The sequence below is a fragment of the Sphaeramia orbicularis genome, chromosome 10 (assembly GCF_902148855.1).
Source record: "Sphaeramia orbicularis chromosome 10, fSphaOr1.1, whole genome shotgun sequence".
Classification (NCBI taxonomy): Eukaryota; Metazoa; Chordata; class Actinopteri; order Kurtiformes; family Apogonidae; genus Sphaeramia; species Sphaeramia orbicularis.
In genome coordinates, this window is record NC_043966.1 from 11,798,749 (window position 1) to 11,825,223 (window position 26,475).

The 26,475-nt window shown below is 36.7% G+C and overlaps 1 protein-coding gene across 2 annotated transcripts in view; it reads right to left on the reverse strand.

Annotated features, from left to right (window-relative positions):
• The window catches only part of pdgfc (platelet derived growth factor c), a 105,898-nt gene that overhangs the window by 6,915 nt on the left and 72,508 nt on the right, over positions 1 to 26,475 (reverse strand). For both annotated transcript variants that reach the window (XM_030146457.1, XM_030146456.1), the window contains exon 3: positions 17,171 to 17,351. In XM_030146457.1, coding sequence (XP_030002317.1) covers positions 17,171 to 17,351 — 181 coding nt within the window. The remainder of the gene's footprint in view (positions 1 to 17,170; positions 17,352 to 26,475) is intronic.

Consider the following 26,475-nt stretch of genomic DNA (forward strand, 5'->3'; position numbering starts at 1 on the left):
GCTCACAGGAGCTTGTAGGCTTACTTTTAAACACTAAAACAGGAAAATTACACATAAGGAACAACTTTGTCAGCGGCAGTAAGATGTGTTTTATGACTACAATGTGAAAAACTGTTAAAGCATTAAAAGCGGGGGTGTTTGACTCTGCAATGGTACATTTTATGTCACGGTAAAATTTTGGTTTAAATTGGGTTCAGAGTCATTAAATTCAACATTGGTTTTGGACTTTGGACAGACACTATGATGATATGGGCCAGTTTGGGTAGGAAATAAACCTCCATGTGTGAGATCTGGTATGTGTGTCCAGAACCTCCGAGGATCCCAGATCGACTGGTATTTTGCATGAAGCCTTTCCCACACTGGAATGCACTGAATATACTAAATGACTGTGTTTACAGCTGAGGAAAAAACAGCATATGGCACTGAATATATCTGGAATTAATACATGCGCTGAGGGAAACTTTCAATTCGTGACATCATTTTTTTTTTAGCTTGTCAAATCTGCTCACATCACCGCTGCCTGTCCAACCCACTTTACATAACAACATTTGTCCCTTTAGATGCTGTAGGCAGCGGTATTATTTGTTTCAAGTTCCCAACCCTTCAGGGTGGAGAGCGCAGTCACAGAGAAGATTGATACCTGGGGTGTTGGTCTTCCCACGAGAGAAGGGGCTAATCTGTTAAACCTTTCAGTCCTGTGACGCTGCGTTTGTCCAACATGTCAGCTTGCTGGTCTCTCTAATCTAATGTGACTGACAGGTGGAAGGCAACATTGTGACACTTACAAAGAATGCAGCTTGTGGAGCATTGAAAAAGTCAGCCGCTGGCAGCTGGCTCTTTAAGCTTTTGGCGACGCAGAAATGTTTATAAAGAAGAAACGGTTCCAGGAAACTGTATCTTTGCTTTGATGACTTATAACCGAGAATTAGAGAGGAATCCGGTGAGAAATAAGGGTTAGGAGGCAGCATTTTTCATAAGCAAAGGCACGGACATGGCAAAGATCAGACCTTTGAGTGCATTTATTGCTAAAATTTGACATATTAATCAGAATGTAAAACATCTGGATGAAGTATTTACATCAAATTTATTTCAAAGTGATTCATTTCACAGAGAAAATAAAGTACAGAGACATTAAACCCTTTCGTTCATTGCATGACTACAGTGGACAGTTATTCAGTTTTCAGTTCAAGCTACATTATTTGCAGTAATGAGCCCGGCTTTTATTGTTGTGTTTTGTTTTGTTTTTTTATGTTTTATGTGTTAGGTAGAACACACACTTTATCTTTTTATTTCTACTTCTCTTTTTAATCTAACTTATTTTTTGCTATTTACACTTTGCATTTATTTATGTATTGTTGCTGTGGTTGTGACTGTTTCTGTGGAGCGGTGACCATATTTGGAATTTCCCCCTGGGGATTAATAAAGTAAATCTATCTATCTATCTATCTATCTATCTATCTATCTATCTATCTATCTATCTATCTATCTATCTATCTATCTATTGCGTTTTCTATTATTTTTTACACTCACTTTACTGTAAATGCTGCTGTTACACTGTGGGATGATAAAGTTTTACCTTATTGTGATATAATTGTCTAATGAATCCAAAACATGTGATAACAAAATTCTCTAATAAGCTACAGTTTAGGGAGTACAATAGTTTGTTCGCAGTTTAATCCTCAAACTAACCCATCGTGTCCACTTGTGTTACATGCAGAACCTGCCCATTTCAACGCATGTAAAATCCCAAATGATTTTGCAACAGCGATCATTTTTGTGAAACACTCTGCCTCAGATAATTACTTCGATTCCCAAAATGTACCTGTGAAAAAATAAAGAGATATAAAAAAAAAAAAACAGTTGTCCATAATTTTTGTGTCCTTTTTACATGTAGATTTTTGTATTAAATATAATGTAAAATAACATAAGTTTTATCTGAAAAATAGTTTTTCTTTTATCTCAGGAAGTATTTATTTTTAAAACGGACCCAAAGTGCTTCCAAACTTGCTTCATAACATTAGTCTACATCTGGTTTGAATTTTTAGGCCCTCTGTTGTGTTTTTGGGGACCAGTTTCATAGAAGCACCCACATATTTTCAGTTTTTACGACAACCGCTGCTGCTGCCAAACAATTATGGCGTACTCGGAGAAATGTTCGTCGGAAGTCTTGACCTTATATGTGCAAATGTTGTTCCGTAACTAGTTATAAAATGTAACAAATTAAGCAGGAATTAAAACAGGTTGTGGAAATCCACTTGATTTTTGCCGGAATGAATATAAAGACAGCTTTGCAGCACCTGGAGGGTTCAAATTCAAACTGATTGAACTATTAGGGTCCAAATACACAAATAAATGAACCAAAGACTAATAAAAGTGAGTTTAGCACAATATGACCCCTATGAAATAATAAAACTGATGAGACTGTATTGACATTTTCATACAACAAATCAAACAGCTTTTATTCATGTGTTTGCGTGAGCTTCATAATCCATTACCTCTTGTGTTCCCACTGAATGGAGGAGGCTTTAAAATGAAATGCCAGTGGTTTGACATGGTTGCACCACAGGCGAAAAAACACCGCTTCATTCATGCCACAGACTCGACTCATTCTAATGAGGCGGCCTCAGAACCGCTGAGCATATCTTTGGTTTATCTGGCAACTACGGAGACAAACAGACGCAAAGTGAAAGGAATATTTGCGGAACTGATCACATCTGGTCGCATCATAAAAGTAATACTAAGGGTGAAATGAGCAATCCCTTCTCTAGGCAGTGCTGTATTTCCAGACAACAGGAGAAAGCTGTGAGTCTTATTAGCCGAGCCTTGGCAGTGGCGAACAGCGTGGACTGGAAACCATTAACAGCTTGTGAATGACGACGGTGTAACACTCAATTAGCGGCGTTCAGCAAACTTGGCTTTAGTTAGAGAAACCGAGCAATCCTTCAGAGACGGATCCGGATGGTGTGACTAAAGCTACAGGCAGCACTGAAAAGGTCCCATTTAACCAGTTCAGGAACAAAGCACTTAAATGGACCACCAGCGTGCACTGTGCTCGAGATGTTATGTGTCATCATTTACTGAGAACACGTACACAAGTCAATACTAGGCTTAAGATGAGTAGTGTTTGGAGAGTTTAACTACACAGCGGAACAATAGACTCATTATTTTCAGCCAAAAATCTGGGAATGAATAGCACCAGTAACCAATCATCTACAGGGTGGGGAAGCAAAATTTACAATATTTTGAGGCAGGGATTGAAAGACAGTGTATGACCAATTAGTTTATTGAAAGTCATGAGAATTTATTTGCCACAAGAAAATGTACATAATAGAAAATGTTTTTATTCTATGTGTCCTCCTTCTTTCTCAATAACTGCCTTCACACGCTTCCTGAAACTTGCGCAAGTGTTCCTCAAATATTCGGGTGACAACTTCTCCCATTCTTCTTTAATAGTATCTTCCAGACTTTCTCGTAATAGTTTTGCTCATAGTCATTCTCTTCTTTACATTCTAAACAGTCTTTATGGACACTCCAACTATTTTTGAAATCTCCTTTGGTGTGACGAGTGCATTCAGCAAATCACACACTCTTTGACGTTTGCTTTCCTGATTACTCATATGGGCAAAAGTTTCTGAAAAGGTATGGATAATAGTGTTAGGTATGATTATGACATCAATATATGTTTGGTTTCAAAACAATTGACATAGTGCCTGCTGAGAAAAAACAACCAAATGTTCATTGTAAATTTTGCTTCCCCACCCTGTATAACACTGGGTTACAAAAAAAATGTTTTTTGCAAGTTGTCTAGGTTTTTTCAACTGAATTAGGACCATTTTGCACCACTAAATCCAAAAATGACATTGTTTTTCTCAATCAGGTCAGGTTTTTTTGCTAATTTGATTTTGAAAAATTTGATCTTCTCACAAAATTGATGACATTTTTGTGACTTTATCAGTTGATTTTTTATAGTTCTCACCCAAAATAGGTTTTAAGAGAAAAAAAAAATCATTTGATCACTTGATTCCTGTTAGGTACAATGGTGTATTCACCGCAGATGTAGCAGAATACGTCAGGCTTATTTTTGCAAGATCTTCTAGTTGAAGCCATTTCATTCACCTGTAATATTAAAAAAAACATTAATCATAAATTGGCAAAAGTAAAATCTTCAGAACTCATTTATTGCAAGAAATATGAAAGAATTTTCTATCATATGATGTGAAAATGCCCATAAATGTAAGCAAAAATGTCAAAAAACCAATATGTAGCATAGTTCAGAAAGTGGACCTGATTGAGCAAAATTAATGTGATTTTTGGATTCAGCACACCAAAATTATCCTAAATCAGCTCAAAAAACTGAAACAAATTTGTTGTTGACCAATGTAATATATAACTGGGTGCTTCTATGAAACTGGTCCCTAAAAGCAGGACAGCGGGGATAAAAAAAAAAAAAATCAAACAAGATGTAGACTAATGTTATGAAGCAAATTTGGAAGCACTTCGGGTCTATTTTAAAGATAAATATTTACTGTATTTGTATTTATTTATTTAGTTACAGGACAGTGTGCATTGGCATTAGTTGCATAAAACAAGATGCATGCACCAGATTTAGCAGAGAAGCTAATTTCCATCTGTTGACCTGGACAAACGACCAACATAATAAAACATCACAGAGATTACAAAGTACTAATACACTGGAAGAAAACCATTAAATATGACAGATAGAGCAGATAGAGGAAAGTTTGCTCAGGCTGAACAGTTACAGCCAAATACATAAAAAGGGGCTTACATTTTAAAAGTACAATAACATTTTCTAGAATAAGAATACGATATGAAAGAAAGAAGAAGATAGAGAGAAGGAAAAAAAAGGAATAAATAAACAGGCTAATCATACAATAGTACACAGACATGGAAAGAAGTGCAACTGAGAAAAAAGAAATAATTTTTCAGATGAAACATTTTTATTTGTGCGCATACAAAAATCCAATTGTAACACAATAAAAAGGACACTAAAAATATGTGCTACTATTTTTTTTGAATATCTTTTTATTCTCTCATAGGTACATTTTGGGAATCGAAGTAAATATGCAAGGCGGAGTGATTCACAAAAATGGCCGCTGTTGCAAAATCACTGATGATTTATATGCGTTTAACTGGGCAGGTAAGATGAGTGGACACGATGGGTTACACACGAAACTTGGAATGAGACTGAGATTCATGGAAAAAATGCATATCTGGATTAGAAAAACCACAAGGATCGTCAAATTTAACATAGTGTCTTTATTTATAGTGGAATATAAGACCATTTACAGCCATGTTTTGCAGATCAAATGCACTGACACCTAGGTAGTTTTTCCTGTCCCAATTTCTGTCTTATTTTTGGCCCCAATATTTGATCAAAAATTCATTAATTTTAGGATGGCTCAGAAGAAGAGAATAATTTTTTTTGCATTTATCTGAGATCATCATTAGGTACATCCTATGGAGAAATATGTCAAAATGTGTCTTTTATTATTGGGTCTAAAAAGCTGGCAAAGTGCCAGATACCAAAATAAATCCAGTTTCATGGAAAGACCTAACTGTGAAACAGATACAGAATGTCAATATTTAGCTGCATATTTAACCCAAGGACCCAGTGTTACTTTTGTGGCTGTTCCCAAATAAAATTTTTCTCCACATTTAACCTTCCTTAAGTGATTTATCACCATTTATTGTAATATTATCTTTTGTATTATGTTTTTTTTTTTTTTTTTTGGTGAAAATCAGGTATTTTCCTATATTTAATGTAGATGTTCAGATTACAGTTGCCGGTTATTATATCAGAAACAGAGAAAACTGAAGAAAAAGTGACTTTGTTTAGTAAAGATACCAATAACTGAAAATAAAATAAGTGTCTCCTTTCACTGTCATTGATTTAATTCCATGGGTTTTACTGGTGAATTAATGTTGTAGAAGATGACGGTGTTTCCACAGTAACTACGAAGCCTCTGAACGTCCAAATGGGTCACATTTGATGATCATGAAAAGATGACAAACTGTATTTTACACCAGTTATTGACATGTATCGATAGGATTAATGGATCAACAGGTATTAAACAGTTTAGATCAGCAGATGGTTTTGGTTGTTTGGGTATTTATGGGTTAAAAGAGCAATTCCACTGTTAATGTTAAAGACAGAATTTTTAGTTTTTAGGTGAACTTTAGAGGAATCAAAGTGCAATCCTGCCTCTTACCACTACCAAACTGTCCATACCCCCTGCCCCTTAAGAAAAAAAGTCATTTTAAAGCTGTGATTAGCTCATTTCCAGTCCTCTTTGTTCTTACGCAGAACAACCACATGGGTTTATTTCTGGTAACTAAAATGACAGGTTCAGCAAACTATGTTGAGATGACAATTCTGAAATAGCATCATGGGAGAGCTGTGCAAAACAATATCTTCTCTTTCACATGGAGTCGCAAACCACTTCCTTACACAAGAGAACTCTGAGTAAGCAATAAGGCCTGTTGTGCGTGTAAAAAAGTTTTTTTTTTCTCTCTTACTACACACTAAACACTGCAATTGAGGTTGATGTAAAAACAGACCTCAGTTTCATAATGCCAATGACAGGACTCCTGCACGGCTCTGCCACTCATTACCATGTGCCTTAACTGCACTGCACTCCTTATTTCCCCTGTTATAGGCCTGTTATCTCCCTTAATCAGGTGTTCCTACTCACATTCATGAAGCACAGTTAGTGTCTAAAGCAGTGGTTTCCAACCTTTTTTGGCTCATGACCCCATTTTAACATCACACATTTCTGGTGACCCCAGACATTCAAAACGGAGACATTTGTTTTTGCTTAAGTTTATTTGTTTTTTATCATGTAATAGTTATACTATGTTGCACACTAACGTTAATTTTAGAGGACATTTAGTCTATATAATGTATATTATTATGGACGGAGGCCGAAAAGTCAGGTGTAGATTACTGCACAAAGTGAGAATTTGATTTTCCTTGGTCAGGATATGTACAGTCAGTCCAGCTTGGATTTACAAGGCTGACAATTAATACTGAACAAACAAGAACTCAAACTATGAATTATGAAAGAGCTGCAGCATCTGAAACTGACCACAATGAACATTTGAAAGACAAACAGAACCACAGTGCTTCAGTTTCAGCTTCAGTTTGTCATGTCTTTTCTGGATTGGGATTGTCTCTGTCAACTCACCATATATTTTTTATCAGTAAGGTTTTTTTTTTTTTTACATATATATCAATTACTAGAAATTTCATTTGAATTTCAGGTGACCCAACATGGGGTCCCGACCCCAAGGTTGAAAAACACTGGTCTAACGCCTTTGCAACCATCCAGACAAATATAACAAGACCGATGTTCAACTTCAGGGAGAAAAACGATTTAATTCATTAAAATAAATAAAACTGGTCGCGCCTCACTAATGCCAAGTTGCGCTGAAGTTTAATTCTGCGTTTGTACCTTACACAGACAGTGATATATGCTTCATTTGCTTCTTTAATGCACAACACACACCACTCAACCACTCTCATTCTCCATTCAACTCCTTCTCCCTCTGTGTTTTAAAAAACCCTTTTCTTCTTCTGCCTTTTCCCAAAGTCTCCTTCTGTGAATTACAGACTGGGTCTTATTTTTTCCCCCCCGTTCCATGGAAGTGGTGGGGAGGGATTATTGCTTGTTTAAATATAAACTAAAGTGCTGGCCCCTGCGTGGCACGAGGTTCCGGTAGCTGCTGGTTGACCACAGAGGAAACAGAGCGCCGCTGTTATAGCGTGCTTCTCCTCTGTCAGAACAAGGTTCAAAGGGAAGCCAGGCTGAACGTGCACAGGCCGATGCTTCCTTTTCCCCTCATGGTTTCCGCACCTTCTCGTTAGAATATGAAACACAAAGTCAGCCTTGAAACATCTGAACCTCTGCCAAGTAGAACTACTAAATCACTATTTGTGATTTTTTTCAAATAATGTTTTTCACTTTGGATTTCAGATGTTATAGTTTGTATGTAGGGACATACCAAGGTTACTATCGTTAACGAAAACTAACGAAAGGATGAAAACTAGAATTGAAAAAACATTTTCGTTAATGGAAATAAATAAAAACTATAATTAAAAAAAAGAAAAAAAAAAAGATAACTAACCGAAACTGTATTGTGTGCTTACAAAACTAACTAAGACGTATAAAAATTATGGATAAAATTCCCATTGCTTTCGTCTTTGTCAATGTCGGATTGATATGAAATCAATTTATTTCACCCGAGCAATTTTAGCTGGTGGCACCATGCGGCACTTGGGAGAAAGCAACGGAGTCCTGTATGGAATTTCTTTGAATACGATAGTGAGGATGATAAAAGATATGAAAAAACTAAAACTAAACTAAAACTAAACATTTAGAAATAATGAAAACTAATAAAAACTAGCAAACCTGCTCTAAAAACTAATTCAAACTAATTGAATTAGAGGGAAAAAAAAGTCAAAACTAAATAAAAATAAACTATAATGAAAAATCCAAAACTATTATAACCTTGGGACAAACAGAATTAAATGTTCATTATTTTATTTTATTTTACCTTTATTTAACCAGGAAGTCCCATTGAGTTTAGGAATCTCTTTTGCGAGGGAGACCTGGCCAAGGTAGCAGCCATACAAAGTCCAAACAACATAAAACACATACATGATACACAATGAATAATAAAACACAATAACAACTATTCAACCATAATGGTATCAAGAAAAACAGTGACATTCCTCTTTTATCTCATTCTCCATGATACTTTAAAAATCATTAACAGAAATGAATGTGTGTCCCTCCGACATTTAAATGTTGGTTTCTGGATCTTTTACATCATTTAAAATTGAAAAAAATAGATATTGTCTAAAAGGATGTACCAATAAGTTTTTCAGTACCTGGCAACCTGTTCTGAATCACATAAAAGAGGTAGATCCCTCACGTATTCCAGCGTAGTCTTATTAATGAGTCTGTGACAAATATCTGTGTTCCTTATTATTTATTTATTTATTATTATTGTCAATTATCATCTTTTTTTATGGTGCAACAGGGTGAGAATGTTCATGGGTTTGGTTATGAAAAAAACAAACAAACAAACAAAAAAAAACAATGACTATTATGCTTTTCTGGATGACTCAATATGTAATAAAAACACTTTGAACGAAAAAGAAATGAATGTATGTAGTTTTATAGTTTTTTGAAGATTATTTCACGACCATGGTGCATGGTAGGAAAATGCTGTTTTTAAACTGTAACTTTCCTAAAAGTTTTTAACAAAAATTACTTTAGAGAGACTTATGGCCCTGTCTTAACTTTTGGAGACATGTTGGTGCCATAAAATGGGAAATTACCTTTTTTTTTTTTTTTTTTTTTAATTGTATTTCATCATTTTTAATATTTGATTTGTTTTCTATGTTAATCTGAGCTTTTTTGGAACTAAAGTTCTAATAAAACAGTACAATGTTTAATCCAGATGATCAGAGATGGTGGTATGAAACCTCCTATAATACTATCAGTGACTTAATAATAGAGTAATTTGGCATTTACTGACCCCACTACAGGGAGCTTGTATGTGTAATGAATGACTTTTCACTTTAAACACGTGTGCATTTTGGGAAGCTTTGGTACTCAGCATGACACACAGCATGTTATCAGAAAGCTGAAAAACATGAGCCATGTTTCGATCACTGCTGCTATCACCGCTGGACATTTTTTGGGGAGTGAAGAACAACTGCAGTAATAGTGTTCATAAGGAAGAAAAAAAAAAACTCAAATATTTTTGAAGCAGACAAAAATGTGACCTCGACTGCCTATTTTTGCTTGTCAGATTTCACAGTGCCTCAGGCCATTAGGGATTAATGAGGAGTAGAGCTGTTTACTTAAAGCAAGTGCACAGAACTAAAACATGACAGGTTAAAACATGGCAGCCGTCGCTTCAGTTTATCTCCCGGCTTTTGTAAGTGAAGGGAACAGGGACGAAGTGAATCTGTGTGTGGTCTGACAAGTAGGACAGACACAAAGAGGAAAGAAAGTGAAGGACAATGAGGGGAAGGGTGGATCAAGACAAAAACAGGCTGACATTCGAACTTTTTTCCCCACACATTTGGATAGAATAGTTCTGTTGTGACTTTTATTTCCTCTCTGATTGATCCGACAGATGTAATGTCTGATTCAAATGAACCCATAAAGACCCACCGCCGACCAAAACCATCTACTGATCTAAAATGTTTAATAACTTCTAAGTCATTCTGGAAGAACATCCACAATTGTTTGGAATCTATATTTAAGACCACAATCCCATTTGATGCTTTAACACTGTACATGAGAGCCATGACGCAGAATATTCAAACTAAAGCAGACAAATATTTAATGAGAGTACGACTTAGTGGAGCGAAAAAAAGCTCTGACAAGGAAGTGGCTCCAACCAGATGCACCACAACATGAAAATTGGTTAAAAGTAAATGGTCTGAACTTATATGTCGCATTTTCTACACCTTCATGGTGCCCAAAGCGCTTCACAATTCCTCACATTCACCCATTCACACACATTACATCACACTCATACACCAGTGGGCTGCCTGGCCCTACTGGGAGCAATTTAGGGTTCAGTGTCTTGCCCAAGGACACTTCAACATGTGGACAGTCAGAGCCAGGATTCGAACCGCTGACCGCTGTCATTGGACAACCCGCTCTACCAACTGAGCCACAGCCGCCCATAGTAAAAGTAATCTATGAAATCTATGTAATGGAGAAACTGTCCTTTTCACTAAAAGTAAAACAAGATAAATTTATAGAAATGTGGTCAAAATGGACTGTATATATCACCCCACTGAGGCCAGATTTAACTTAACTGAAGTGGACAAGTTATAACTGAACTGGTTGATTGTACTGGAGCTGTAACTTGTGTGGTTTTTGGAATAAGAATAATGAAAATAAGGGAAAAATGTGACATCTTTTTGTTCTAGGGTATGTTTAACAAAATATATATAAAAAAAAAAGTGTACGTAAAATGTCATGCTTTACCACTGTTGATTTTTCAGACATGATGTACAAATGTGCTTAGCTGTCTGTTGTAAAGTGTCTTTCCAAGTGAAGAAATAAAACTATAAAAAAAAAAAAAAAGTTTAATAACTTCTGATCCACTACGTAATCCTTCAATACACTGAAATAATTGGTGTAAAATACAGTTTGCCATCTTTTCATGTTCATCAGCAGAGGCAGCAAAAGTACTCGCATTCTGTTCTTCAGTAAAAGTACAGCTACTTGTGTGAAAAAATACTGTTGTAAAAGTAGAAGTACTGATTCAACTCCTTTACTTAAGTAAAAGTAAAAAAAAAAGTACAACTTCTCAATTGTAATAAAGTACAAAAGTAAAAAGTAAAACTGTATTTTTTGCCATGAATGAAAAAAATACTTATTTATCCAGGCAAAGTCATAAAAAGTTTCCGTTTTCCAATTCCACAGTGAATGGTACTGACCAGAGCCCTGCACCGGGTCTGGTACCCGACAGGTAACCCGCAAAAACATGTGGGGATGGGTAAAAAATTAAATAAAATATGTACGAATTTATCTTGGGTACAGGCACGGGTAAAATTAAATGAAATGCAGGTGGTTAGCAGGCAAGGAAGTGAAAAACAAAAAAGAAGATTCATGGTGCAGGACTCTGGTACTGACCCCTGGTACTGACCCCGTGCAGGACTCTGGTACTGACCCCTGGTACTGACCCCGTGCAGGACTCTGGTACTGACCCCTGGTACTGACCCTGTGCAGGACTCTGGTACTGACCCTGGTCACACCCTGTGCTCCTTCTCTCCTCCACTGATTTTCTCTCTAAAGCGACATATTTTATGTACTGTCACATCCGTTTAGTTTGAAAAAGTAACGAGTCTATTCTGAGCATGTAAGGAGTGTAAAGTGCAGATATTTATGCAAAAACGTAGGGAGTAAAAGTAAAAAGTTGCCAGAAAAATAAATACTCAAGTAAAGTACAGATACCTAAAAAATCTACTTAAGTACAGCAATGAAGTACTTATACTTAGTTACTACCCACCTCTGTTCATCAGATATGACCCATTTGGATGTTCAGAGGCTCCGTAGTTACCATGGAAACACGGTCATCTTCTACAACATTGATAAACCGGTAAAACCCATCGAATATGATAAATGACAGTGTGTCCTTAATGATTCTGAAAAAGTCACTTTTTCCTCTTTTTTTTTTCTGATTTGACCTTATAACCTTTGAATTGACTCTGAGCTTTAATGAACATCTACATGATCAGTGAATCAAGTATAGGAAAATGCAGAATTTACACTGAGAAAACGTCAAATAAAGAGGATAATATTAAAATAAATTGTAATAAATCACTTTAACAAAGGTTAAATATAGAGAAAACTTCATTTGGGAACTGCCACAAAAGTTACACTGGGTTTTTATGGGTTAAAACCAACTGACTTATGAGGAGGAAGCTGACAATATCACCCAAAACCAGAGATAAACTTTAGGAATTTATCATGGAATGCACATGTTTTTTTTCTTCTTCTTCTAGAAATAAAAGAAAACAAGGAGCAATGTAGCTGTGAGAGACAAAGCCAAGCTGAAGAGATACCACAGGTTGGCTTGTAATGGAAGATAGAGTAAAAGCGGATATCAGTTTGGAAATACTGCATGTGATGATAAAACCCAAAAAGAAATTGAAGGAGACAGAAGATCATTGCTATTTTCCCATAAAAAGCACTTTTATCTCTTAATTCCTACTTTCATTTCAGGGGCTTGAATGAATCCCCCTCAGGGTCAAAGGACCTCTTTGTGGATGGCACACCACTTATTTTCTCCATCTCAGTCTAAAGCAACGGCATCAGTGACACCGAGACACCTGGTACGTCAGACTCATCTAAGGTTCAAGGACTATATGATCCTTCAGAGAACAATAATAGAACAATAAGGGGCCATACTTAAAAATGGAAACAATACAAGTCCCGGAAAATGGGAAAATACAACACTATGGTCACCGGTTTAAGTTCATGTACAAGCAATAACAATATGTGACCTATATGAGCAGATTCAGGAAAAAGGAAAAGTTGGGTGGTGTTTGTTTTGGATGTTCCTCAGGATGGGGATTCCGGTTCCATTATCAATGTCACATATTAATTTGATCCCCTATCAGTTCTCTTATTGATTCTCATTAGATTAAGGAGTAAACTCTAGTATAAGTGGTTTTGTTTGTATTAACTCTGTTATGACCCTGGGCCATAATTTGTCTATTTATGTTTATTCATTCATTTATTTTCTGAACCCGCTTTATCCTCACTAGGGTCATGGGGGTCGCTTGGAGCCTATCCCAGCTACATAGGGGCGAAGGCGGGGTACACCCTGGACAAGTCGCCAGTTCATCGCAGGGCTGAACATATAGAGATACAATCACTCTCACATTCATACCTATGGGCGATTTAGATTAACCAATTAACCTATTAGTGCAGGTCTTTGGATGGTGGGAGGAAGCCGGAGTACCCGGAGAGAACCCACGCAGACATGGGGAGAACATGCAAACTCCACACAGCCCCCCACCCCCCGTCGCATTTATGTTTATATGTTTATATATTCTGTCATAGTGTGTGCTGTGTTCTCCTCCAGACCTGTAGGGGTGCTGTGTTGTCTTTTGTCGTGTTGTTTCCCTTGCAGGAGGAAGTGGATTGGTGGAGCCAGATGGAGCGGTGTCCTGTCGAGCTACCCTACCTGTCGAGTTGAGCTACCTAGTGCTACTGAGCATGCTCACGACCCCGAAGCGTTTTCGCAGATTAAATACCCATCGATTTGTGCTACCTCAGGCAGAAGTGAGTCATATTTTGTAAGTATATTTCTTTTATAGTGCCTTTTGAGCAGTAAGCATGGAAGCAATTATGTGTGTGTGTACGAAAGATAGACGTAGAATATTAACGTGAGATGATAATAGTGTAAGGAAGTTCTCATTGCCTTAAGTACGTGGGTCACCTCGGTGTTAATGGCGTTTAGATTATTGTTTAAGTTAGGTCAACGAACGACAACAGTGGTAGGCTACCATTTAACGGACTAAATCTATGTTAACAGTTCCCTTAACAGTTCCCTTAACTACCCACACTTGTGTTAATTACGTTATGATTCCATACACGCAGAGGACGAGTAGGCTAAGTGTGGAAAACCAAAGAAATGCCTTACAGCACAAATGCCTCCATACCTAGTTCCCCAGTCTGTCTTATTTGTCATTTATGATATGCAAATCTCTAACTTGTGTGGATGTACGTGTATAGAAGTCTCTGTGGCTTTTCCAAAAAAAAGTGTTTTGTTATGTATTTTATAGTTTTTACATTACATTTGTGAAAGCTTATAGGTATGGAACAGAGCTGTCGAAGTAAGCTACTTCGACGGAGCAGCTCAACTCGACAGAACACCGGCATATTTAAATGGCCTTGGATCCAGCAGCAAGTCTTTCCTTGTTCGCTGCCAGCTCCCAACCGTGATTCCTGCGTGTGTGTTGATCGTCAGTCGTCATGTGTTCGTGTGCGTTAACTCGTAAATTGTATATACAGTCTACTCTCGTTAAACCGCCCGCCGTTATACCGCCATTTTCGCTCACCGCCGACCAAAACCATTGCACAAAAATCCCCAATGCATTATTCCATTAGCTACCGCCATTTCCGCCTATCGCCATCCGCCAGCCCAGTTCCATGCACAAACAACACTTATACCATTGATTTCCCGACCGTTATACCGCCAGCGTGATTGCCATCGAGTACACATAAATTTTAACAATGCACTGAAACAAATGCGCCAGACACTGATCGCGACAAGCTACGAGTAGGTCTACGGAACGGCCACCGTTCATTTATCGCAGAACACTCAGTAGGTCAGGATGTCGGGAAGAGGACATGGGATTAAGCCAAAGCCTCAAGATGATGGGGTGTCATTTCCCGACACGGTATAATAATGCTTAAAATGTTTCCCCACTTTAAATGATCCCTTACAACATAACAGAATCAAGATTTATTTAGAAACGCAATTAGAACGGGTTCACGGAGGCAGCATAGACATCATATTGTAAAGACATGCACATTATGGACGCAACCCGTTGTAACGCCATTTTCGCTACACCGCCAATTTGGCCGTGAACGGAAGTTGGCGGTATAACGAGAGTAGACTGTAGTTGTAAATAGAGTTTTTGTAAAGCAATTTTTTTTTCTGGTAGGGGAGGATGACTCTTTTGTTTCACCTTTTCTCCTGTTTTTGGTTAGGGAGTTCAGGTTAGTTTACTGTAGTTTTATTTCTCTAATTTATTTTGGATTAAGAAATGTAGTTTTGAACCTTGAAGAAGACTGTTTTGTTTGTTGTTTTAGCCGAGCCCTCCCCTAACCCTCCTGTAGTTATTTAAGAATAAACACTGTGAACTTTAGTTTTGAACTGACATGTGTGCTTGGGAGCTGGGAGGGGACAAAAAGAGCATATTATGCATGTCTCGGTAAACCCCTAGGCTGGGACGTAACAACTCTTTAAAGTCAAATATGCACTAACATTTTACATTTAATTCAACTAAACCTCATAAAAGGATAGTTACAAAAGGGGCTGGCCGAGCAGTAACAGCCTGGTCAGCCATCTGCCTTTCTCAATGAGAAATCCATCAGGGCTTGAATCCAAATATGAAGGCGGGACTAACAGGTGCAGAGTAAACCAATCACAGATAAGACAAATGCAATGCTTTTGTCACAGAAACTTAAGAAAACAGGGTGTAATCTGTAATTCAACCTAATTTTGAATCAAGTAAACAACCGACAACAGTTGTAAAGAAATTTGCGGACTTCGAACTCTTTTTGACTCGCAACAAAAAGAAACTGGTGTGTATGATGCATTGTGAAACACCCGCCCCCAGACTTGTGATTGGTTGGTACAGAATAGATTGTGCATATTTCACAGCAACTGGCCCAATTCCAGACTGTTTTCTCTGTATTGAATACACTTAGAAAACTGGATGGCTGGACAGGCTAAAGTGGTAACGGATGGACAGCCGTACTACATTTTTGTTTGCCTTGTCACAACTATTTACGATAGAAAGATGAATGATACCTCATTTTGAAGGAAATAATGAGCACTTTTAGATGTGCGATTGAAAAAAAATGTTTTAACCTAATTTTTCCTGGCTTAAAAACAGTAAAAACCCCTTGGATGGGCAGAAAATTAACATCTGTTTTTGACCACTTTATAAAACCTGCTTTTTTAAATGGAATTATGCATTTTCAAACATTTCCCTGTGGTCTACATAAACTATAAATGCTCTGCTTGGGTCTGAATTCTTCATTAATTCAACTCCACAGGTCCATCTTCAACCCTATTTCTGAGTAATGACACCAGAAAGGTCATTTTGAGCGCTGGCCCTTTAAATGCACATGAGCCACTTCAGGCCCCGCCCCCTCCAGGTTGTTGACCGTGGTTTCTGTCCCGTTCAGCCACTTGTGTTTGTTAATACAACCAACAAAAGAACATTTTAGGTAATCGGCTCGAATCTTGGACATATTTTCAGTTTTTACTACAACCGCTGCTGTTCACAAACAATTATGTTGTACTCGGAGAAATGTTTGTTGAAAGTCTTGACCTTATATGTGCAAATGTCGTGATGTAATTAGTTATAAAGTGTAATAAATTAAGCAGCAATTCATAAATGATAAAACAAAAATGCAAAGACACAAGAAGAGCATCAACAAGCACAGACAGGGAAGTATCAAAACTTAAAGTACATCTCTGTATGTACCCTTTTATAAACTACCAATTGAAAAAAAAAAAAAAAAAGGCTTTCCATAAATCTTCCTCGTTGTGGTTTTGGCTGATGTATATCTTCATAACCAGAATAAACTGCTAACAGTACAGGTGTCGAATGTATTTACACAATTTTTCCCAGTCAACAGTTGAAACCTTGAGTATATTAAAGCAGGAATAGGTAATTGCAAATTAAAACCCGGTGTTATGTAACAAGCAAATTATTTTGATTGTGCTTGCGTGGAGATGCTCTGCTTACTGGTGTGTCAGCTCCCTGAGGTTCGCCACATTTCATTTTCAGGCTGAGATGAAGGCAGAGATAATAAAATGCCAAACTTTGGAGCGTTTGTCAACCGGTGACTGGTGAGACTGGACTTACCACTGGCAGAAGGGAGTAGCGGATGCAGAATCCAGGCTCTGAGGGGAAGTACTCGTCAGAGATGAAACGGATTCTGATCTGACTCCCCTTGGAAACGTGAGTGGCTGGTACAGACTGGGAGCCACACCAGCGACCCAGCACGGCCTTCTCAGTGGGATCCTCAATCTCCACAAAGTCATACCTGGAAGAACAAGAAAGAGCAGGAAAGGAATTCACTGATTTGTTCTCTGAGACATAATCAGTTGGAGCCCACCTCTTTCATGGACTACATTTTTACTGCTTTTAGAAGGTTATGAGATCATTCTTGTTTGCATGTGAATTCATAAAAGTAGTAGTTTTATTTTGAGCACATAGAATTATCAGATGACAAAGAACCACACAACACGGTCAAACAACATTTTTCTGCTTTCGAAAAGGAGTGGGAAGAAGTACAACTTATTGACTCCCATCCCCTTTTTTATAAACTAATAATCAAACTAGAGCCGCTTCCTTTGCTATGCTAACACACATTTTCCTCTGTATATTTTTACAGTAACTCAAAACATCCATACAAACCATTCACATACACTTTTGTGATCACCTCACACACAATCAGATTTGTGTAATCCACCATTTATAATATAAACTATAATAAAAGTAATAAAAGTATCATCTGCATAGAAATGTAATGAAGAATTAAAGGATATTATATTATCTAAACTTGAATGATTTATTCTTTACCAAGAATATATCAAAATGGGATATGATTCTTCAAGAAATCTACCATTTATTATAACATTTCACAGCTTTGGTGTTTTAGAAAGGAAATCATCCCTTAAATTAAAAGTGTAGAGAAGGAGAGTTTGCACGACAAATAAGATACAAAGGCCGAATCGAATTTAATTTTTGTAATTTTTTAAAATCTCCACCAAGGAGGTTATGTAGTCACTCCTATTTGCTACCCAACTATGTGCCTGTGAGATTTTTTCAAATACTTCTCAAATTTACTCAAATTGAAGAAAATTTTACTCTACTCGGATAACATTTGGTCTGTCTCTAAAAAGAGTAAAACTTACTCTTTGGGTAGAGCTATCCAAACTCAATATAGAGCCAAATTTACTCTTTTTGAGGAAAACACTTTTGACTCTGGAAAAAATGCTCAGTACTTTTTCCGGTGTATAACGCCAATTTTCATGAAACTTGGTGGAACAGTGAGACAGGGGCCAAGAATGAAGCACTTTGGTGCAGATTCATAAGAGGAACAAATACTGGAGAGGTTAACTAAGGCTATGTTCAGACTGCAGGGAAAGGTGGCCCAAATCGGACTTTTTTGCCCATGTGTGACCTGTATCCGATCTGTTAAAGACACTTTGAACAGCACAAATCCAACTTTTTCAAATCCACTTTTATATGTGGTCTTAAATCCGATATGTATCTGATATTTTGTAATGCGTCATCTTCACTACTTCAGTCTGAATGGCCATGTTGGATTTATCTGCCCATTAAAATGCAACAAACTTCACAATTCTGCGTCCCAGGAGGAGGAGTGGTGGGAAAACATATTTATTTCCATAACAGTGCGTGCCTGCGTGGTCACGTATTATGTCAGGACCTCTTTCCCACTAATCAGCTCAACCTAACATCAGTCAGATACCTGCAATAACACTGATTTTGCTGCAATATCTCATTATATTCAATAACATGTGCAATATCTGGTTACTGTTTACAGGCTCTCACATTATTATTTTAACACTATTTTTGTCACACTATTGATCTTCGCCAATCTATTTCTCATGTTATTGCACTAATGAAATTAATTTTTTTTTTTTTTTTTACAAATATTCTTAGTTTGCAATGTTTTTATTGTTTGTCTTTTAATTCTTTGTACTGAACCTGAAAGCTCTACCTCAGTTTGGTTGTACTTGGTAGAATGGCAATAAAGATACTCTGATTTTGCGCATGCAGGTCACTTCAGGGTTGCATTCAGTTCATACTCCAAACTGATAGAAGTTGCATTTAATGTGTAATATGAACAAGCACACAAAAAAAATCGGATTTCACCAATAAATCCAACTTGTGCATTAAGACCTGCTGTCTGAACATAGCCTTAGAGTCTAGAGCTATCAAAACACAGATTTGAGGAGGAAAAAATGGAGTAAAAAAAAAAAGAAAGCATAAGTCATCACTTGTGGTTTATTTGTGGTTTAATAATGTAGATAAAAAGGAACGTGGCCTATTGGTCTGTTTGATAGTCTTTCCTCTGTGAGTGCACCTCTAGTTTACAATCAGGGCTGCTTTTCTTTCAAACTTCCACATATTTCATGTTAGTTGGGTGGAATTTTAATTTTACTTGTTATAAGTCAGCAAACACCTTTACTGTTTGCCATGATGTGTTTCCTCTGGCCTGCATTTCCCTCTTGGAGGAAAGATTGTTCATATCAATAATTCTGTCTGGGGAAATAAAGATTTTGCTGCCTTCAAAGAAGAAAATAAATATCTTTAACAGCAGGTTTCAATTTGCAGTGAGAGACGAGATTTGAGTCTATTATTACTCTATTATTTCCTGCCTAAATTAAATGAATAAGAATGAACTGGAGATTGTGAGTGTATGGAGGACAAACCTCATGCTGTTTGACAGTGCAGAATAAGCAGCTGGTCTTAGAATTAAGCAGTTATGGCTGCTGATAAAGCCTTTTGACTGACCTATTATAGTGACTGCTTGAGTCAACAGAGAAATATGGGTTTAATTAAACCTTGGGTTAGCTGTGAGATTTGACTTGTACTACAAAACTTTATCTGACAACAAAATACATAGTTTAAGTAAAGATTTTGGAATGTATTTCTGCAAAAAAAAAGTTTGTGTCATATTGGGATAATATAAAAGTCAACTAGCATTTTTAAAAAAAAACTTTTTACATTTATAAACTCTTCTTAGATTAACATAATAATTAGCTGGTGTCACTTCCTGTTTCTGGTGCATTCCTCTGCATTCAATCTACTGTCTTTAAAACATACCTGTCGTCATTCTACATTTTAACATGAGATGATGAAGAGCAGAGGAAGTAGGTGAAACTAAGTAAAGTCATTATTCTGAACCCATAAAGACCCAGTGTTACTTTTGTGGCAGTTCCAAAATATTTTTTTTTCCTCTATATCTAACTTTTTTAAGCATTTATCACAATTTATTATGACATAATCCTCTGTATTTTGTGTTTTTTCAGTGAACATAATGTATTTCCCTATATTTAATTTACTGTGAAAGCTTAGATTAAATTCAAACAGAGAAAAGTGAAGAAAAACTTTTTCAGCAAAATCTATCATTAACTGAACATAAACCAAGTGTTTCCATCCATTGTCATTTATCAAACTCCATAGGTTTTACTGGTGAATCAATGTTGTAGAAGATGACGGTGTTTCCACGGTAACTACGGAGCCTCTGAACATCCAAATGGGTCATATCTGATGACCATGAAAAGATGACAAACTGGATTTTACACCAATTATGTTCATGCATTGACAGGATTAGTGGATCAGAAGTTATTAAATATTTTAGATCAGTAGATGGTTTTGGTTGTTGGTGGCTGTTTGGGTCTTTATGGTTTAAACAAATAAGAGAAATTTTGGCGCTAGCTAACAATGTGTTAACTAAAAGTAGTTCCCATTGCATCTGCCGGTCTTTATGGATTCCTCTGACACAGAATAAGGCTTTTATGAGCTGTTTCACATCTTCATACTTCATGTGTCTTTTGTTATTCCTTTTTCTGTGCTGTCAGAGTAAATGAAGTAATGTTTTATTTTAATGTGGCCCTGCTGTAAATGGACCAGACACAAACTGTAGTTAAGAAACTAAAAAAAAAAAAAAATCAATGCTATAATGCTATATATAGATTATCTCCATTATTTTATTCACTAGTAATTCTACTGGGTCTGTCTCCTAAATGTGTTTCTGTTACCTACTGCAGGTAAAATGCTGACTATGGAAAATTACAGTTTCCAATTCACTGAATTTGAGTTAAATAAATGAATTTAGCCCCTCCTGAAGCCTAACTGGTGCCTCATTAAAGAAGGAAGGTATAGTAAACAAGAGTAGAGGCGCCACCACTGTTGACTGTTTGGATCTGGATATGAGTTTTACAGCGCCATGATGTCAGAATTAACAAGTGGAAAAAAATACCAGCGTGGCTAAAAACAACAACAGCACTTATTGGTTAATGAAAACTTTGATATAGTAAAAAAACAAACAAAAAAACAAACATGCCTTTTCATTTAAAATCCATGCACATTAATTAATCCCATGAATCAGAGTTCTACAGTAACTGAGCTGCAGCAGTAGGTTTAATTTATTATCCAGCCAAATTCATTACAATGATTATTTGCTAATTAGCTGTAAATTAAACCAATTTAACAATGACAAGAACAAAAAACTACAGTAAATAAAGATGAATACTATTTGTATTAATAAACGAATGGAGTATATTCAACATACAGTCACAAAAAAAATTATTAGACCATCAAAACTCATCAAAAACAATGGTTATGCAATCAAGTACTATTTCTTGTGTGTATCATGTGACTGAAACAGACAGAAAAGAAAACATGGAATGCCTAAAAGCACTGTTTTTGTCAGTACAATGCCATGGATATTGATGTAAGAACTGAAGTGATTTTGGTTATTATCAAGAAAACCGTGGAAAATGGATAGATATCAGCTCTGAAATTAAACTGTTATGAGCTATTTTTGTTGTTATCATTATATTTGTCCAAACAAATATACCTTTAGTTGTACCAGGAATTAAAATGAACAAGAAACTGAAGAAAACAAGGGTGGTCTTATAATTTTTCTTGTGACTGAATATAAATGACGTGCCTCTCCATTATGAGTATAGTGATCAGACCAGTTCACACAAAAGCAGGTTTTTCATATAGTTTAATTTGCGAATTGCTGTTGCCACTTCATTTTGTCAAAGTAAGACTACAAAAAGTTGAAGATCCATGACTTAAAGGTTAAAAATATAAGACTTGTGCTTTCTTTTGTGCTCATGTGGAATCTGTATCCTGCTGGAGGCTTGTGATTTGTTGACATTTACTTCACTTCTGAACTGACAGTTGTTAGCCTTGTACAATGCTGCTGCTGTAGAGGAGCAGAAGAGAAGCTCTTATGAATGTCAGAGCGAGGTTTTTGTGGAAAATATGATTAATGTCTTCCTCATAAATCAGTGTATAGGCTATGGATGAAGGAGACTGAGAAAACTTTAGACCAGTGTTTTTCAGTCTTGGGGTTGGGACCCCATGTGGGGTTGCCTGGAATACAAATGGGGTCACCTGAAATTTCAAGTAATTGATAAAAATTAAAATAAAATGACAAATAAAAATATATGGTGAGTTGAGAGAGACAATCCCAATCCATAAAAGACATGACAAACTGTGAAGCTGAAACTGAAGCACTGTGGTTCAGTTTATTTGTCAAATGTTCATTGTGGTCGGTTTCAGATGCTGCAGCTCTTTCATAATTCATAGTTTGAGTTCTTGTTTGTTCAGTATTAATTGTCAGCCTTGTAAATCCAAGCTGGACTGACTGTACATATCCTGACCAAGGAAAATCAAATTCTCACTTTGCACAGTAATCTACACCTGGCTTTTCTGCCTCCGTCCATAATAATATACATTATATAGACTAAATGTCGTCTAAAATTAATGTTTATTTGCAACATAGTATAGCAAACTATTACATGATCAAAAACAAATTAATTTTACCAAAAAATGTCTCCATTTTAGACGTCTGGGGGTCGCCAGAAAATGTTAAAATGGGGTCACGTGCCAAAAAACGGTTGGGAACCACTGCATTAGACATAGAGTTTAACAGACAGTACAACAAACTGTGTCTTTAATGTAACGGTGTAAACAGTTTAGGGCTGAACGATATGGACAAAATTTCACATCTCGATATTCATGCCAGATATCTCGATATCGATACGATATGACTATGGGTTCGGTGACAACCAAACATTTTTCAGAAAAATACAAATATCATAATACAAAAGAATGTGGAAAATGCAGTTTTATTTATAAGAACTCACTGCCAGTCATCGACATTAACTTGTTTAACCCTGACCATATTTTCAGGGGAAAACGCCTAAAAAGACATACCCAAAGTAAATGAAGAATTACTTCACAATAATAAGGTTCATATGGATGTTCTTGGTGTCTATGGACATTTAGAGACCTCACAGAATCTATTCCCATTGTCTAAAATATTGTATCTATTACTATGCCTGAGTAAACTGTAACAAACTAAAAGAGAAATTAGAATTTTTTATCCTCGCCTGTTTTTTTTTGATTGACATATGCATAAATTAATTGTTCGTGTCGGAGATTTTTAATAGCGTATATTTCACCCCACAAAGATTAAAAATCATGTTTGAACATTAAAGTTTGCTCTAAAATACATTTTTGATGTACTTTTATTAACATTAGGGTCTAAACTTTGAGCAAAAGTTGAAAAAAACATTCATTGTCCTGATTTATTATATTTTTATAGTAGATGAATATCAATATAATTTTTTCGGCCCACGGGCGGGCTGATAGGGCTAAAGGGGTTTTAACATAAAGTACAAATAAATTAGCGTTGCATTCAAGGGCAATCGTAAAAAAGAAATTTGTTGTGACTTGCAGAGCTGTACATGCAGGACGAGCGCGGGGGAAATCTATATCGTTTATGTCGCTGCTTTTTTGATATTAATATCTTGAATGTTCATATCTAGATATAGATACGATAACGATATATCTTTCAACCCTAAAACAGTTCGTAACCATTTAAAAGTCAAACTTCCTCCACAAATGCTGATATTTATTATTTACTTTATGTTTGAATAAATTAAACCTACAACTTGTATCAATGTGTGTCCTTGTCGTGGTGCAGATCAGACCCGGCCTCCCTTTAATTACATGACAGTCTCCCTCTGCACCGGCCACCCTGCCAACCCATAACACTGGTAAACATTAAGCGCAGAGGCACATGGCTGAGCTCCAGACTTCTTTGGTGTGCCAAGGCTAACACTGACCAACCTCAGCACTTAAGACGCGCGGTTCAGGAGTTCAGCCTTTATTATTTATACCTATGTGTGTGTATCCAGTGGCTGTGCTACATTCAATAAAGGCTTGTTTCACTGACTCTTCACAGTCTGGGATTAATCACTTTGCCATTTGCGTCAACAGGCGCACTAACCTCGCATTCAGCGCTGCCAATTCGGATATTTGGATTTCAAGGACATTGTTTACATTTTGCACAGGCTTGACAGATTGAGTTCAAGCTGGTTCCTATAAAACAACATAGAGGGACATGAGCGAGACTAAAAATGGATTTTCTGTGATGTTAAATAAACTAACTGAGAGTCAATAAATTTACTGACTCTGCTGCCTTTGATTTGAAAAGCTATACAGGAAGTTTGTTAGCAGTGAAAACAAACTCAATGGGAAATGTAACACTGAAACTGCTCTTTAACCGAGTGGAATATTCACAGATTTGACTAATGATTATTAAGTACAGATTGCGAGCTAAAGAGTGAAACGTGTTACTGTATGTGAGTGGAAATGATACTGACATGGATATAGGAAAGAGTTTAGCTTCTCTCTCCCTTCTTTTTTTTTTCGAAGCGGGGCAATGAATGCAAAACCATTTCTCGTTAAAAATCACTTCTCAGACAGCTTCAGAGCTTTGACAGATGGCTCATCTATTATGCAGGGCGCCCTGATCATTACACATCGCCATGTGTTGAAAATTACCATGTTCAACAGCGGTTTCTCAGATTTACAAATGCACTGACATACATCGCAAACTGTACGTACAGACGCGCTGAAAAACAGAAAACAACGAAAAGGTAGACAGGATGGACTTTTATCTCACTGCATGAAACGACGTATTCGGAAAGCTCCTCGACATAGCGTTCTCCTTGTGCATATTTAATAGGTGAAATATCTACTGTTGAGATGACGCAGATTAGCAACACAAACACTGTTTTTAGCCCTCTTCACTCAGTCTGAAGAGAGAGTCTAAATGCCTTTTCTGAGAGCGGTCCTGTCTGTGAGCCGTCAAGCACGACTCTGCTGCCATGCCAACCAGCAGCAAGACCAATCCCTCTCCAATATGCCTCTCCTCCAGTGGATTTGGTTAGAATGCTTTTCATCGTGCCACGGACAAACAGAATAGCAAATGAGCATCTCGACTACACAGCCTCTTTCTCATCTCGGGGAAGAATTCTCGCTCAAAGCTCACGAACTGAAGCTGACACAACTCACGACTGTTATTTTCTGTACCGTAGACTCGGTAGACAGGAGGGGGTTACTGTCCTTTATAAGAGGAGCTCATCGATAACATTTACCTCAGTGAATGTTCTTTGTTGTTACAGTAATAGAATGAAGATCTAAGGGGCGGTGGGGGGCGGGGATACATTTTTAAACACACGTAAGAGATAAAGCAGATATGCAGACTAGGCCCGAGGCTCGTACATGTGAAGGTGTATACGTGTGATAGAGAATAGAGGATAGAATGTGTGTATTTTACCCTTTCATGCACGATTTATGAGAAGCTTAATCAAGATTTTTTTTTCCCTGAGTGTTTTTATTCCTCTTTAGGCATGAAAAAAAAAAAACAGAAAACAATGCAATTAAATTTTTTTCATCACAACCTATTTTTCATGGAGTTACAAAAATGTCCACTCAGCTAAAGGCAAAGAAACATGCATTTACTGATATACTGTGTGAAAACTATTAAATAAAAACATATTAATGCTGCTAATTTGATGTTTTCTCACATTTTATCACATTCTAATACTAGTTATTACTTACTTTATTGAAATAATACAAAAAAACCCAACTTTTTGTTTAAAAATGCAATAAATAAATAAATAAATTCCTGTTAATTGCAATCTAATAACAATTTGCATGTTTTTTTGCACTCAAACATGTCACTGCAGATCACGATTCTCAAGAACAGTCAAGTTACAGTAATGGTATGAATGTCAGTGGATGGGATGATGCATAAGTGTCCACTGTGTTGGCTGATATGAAACTAAAACAACAAAACCCATGAATATACAAGAAAACAGCTGGAGAAGAACTGTCCACCAAGGTTATAATAGTTTTGGATTTTTCATCATAGTTTAGTTTTATTTAGTTTTGACTTTTTTTTTCTCTAATTCAGTTAGTTTTAATTTGTTTGTAGAGCAGGTTTGCTAGTTTTTATTAGTTTTCGTTATTTAGTTTTAGTTTAGTTTTGCGGGGGGGGGGGGGGGGGGGGGTTTATATCTTTTATCTTTTTCACTGTTGTA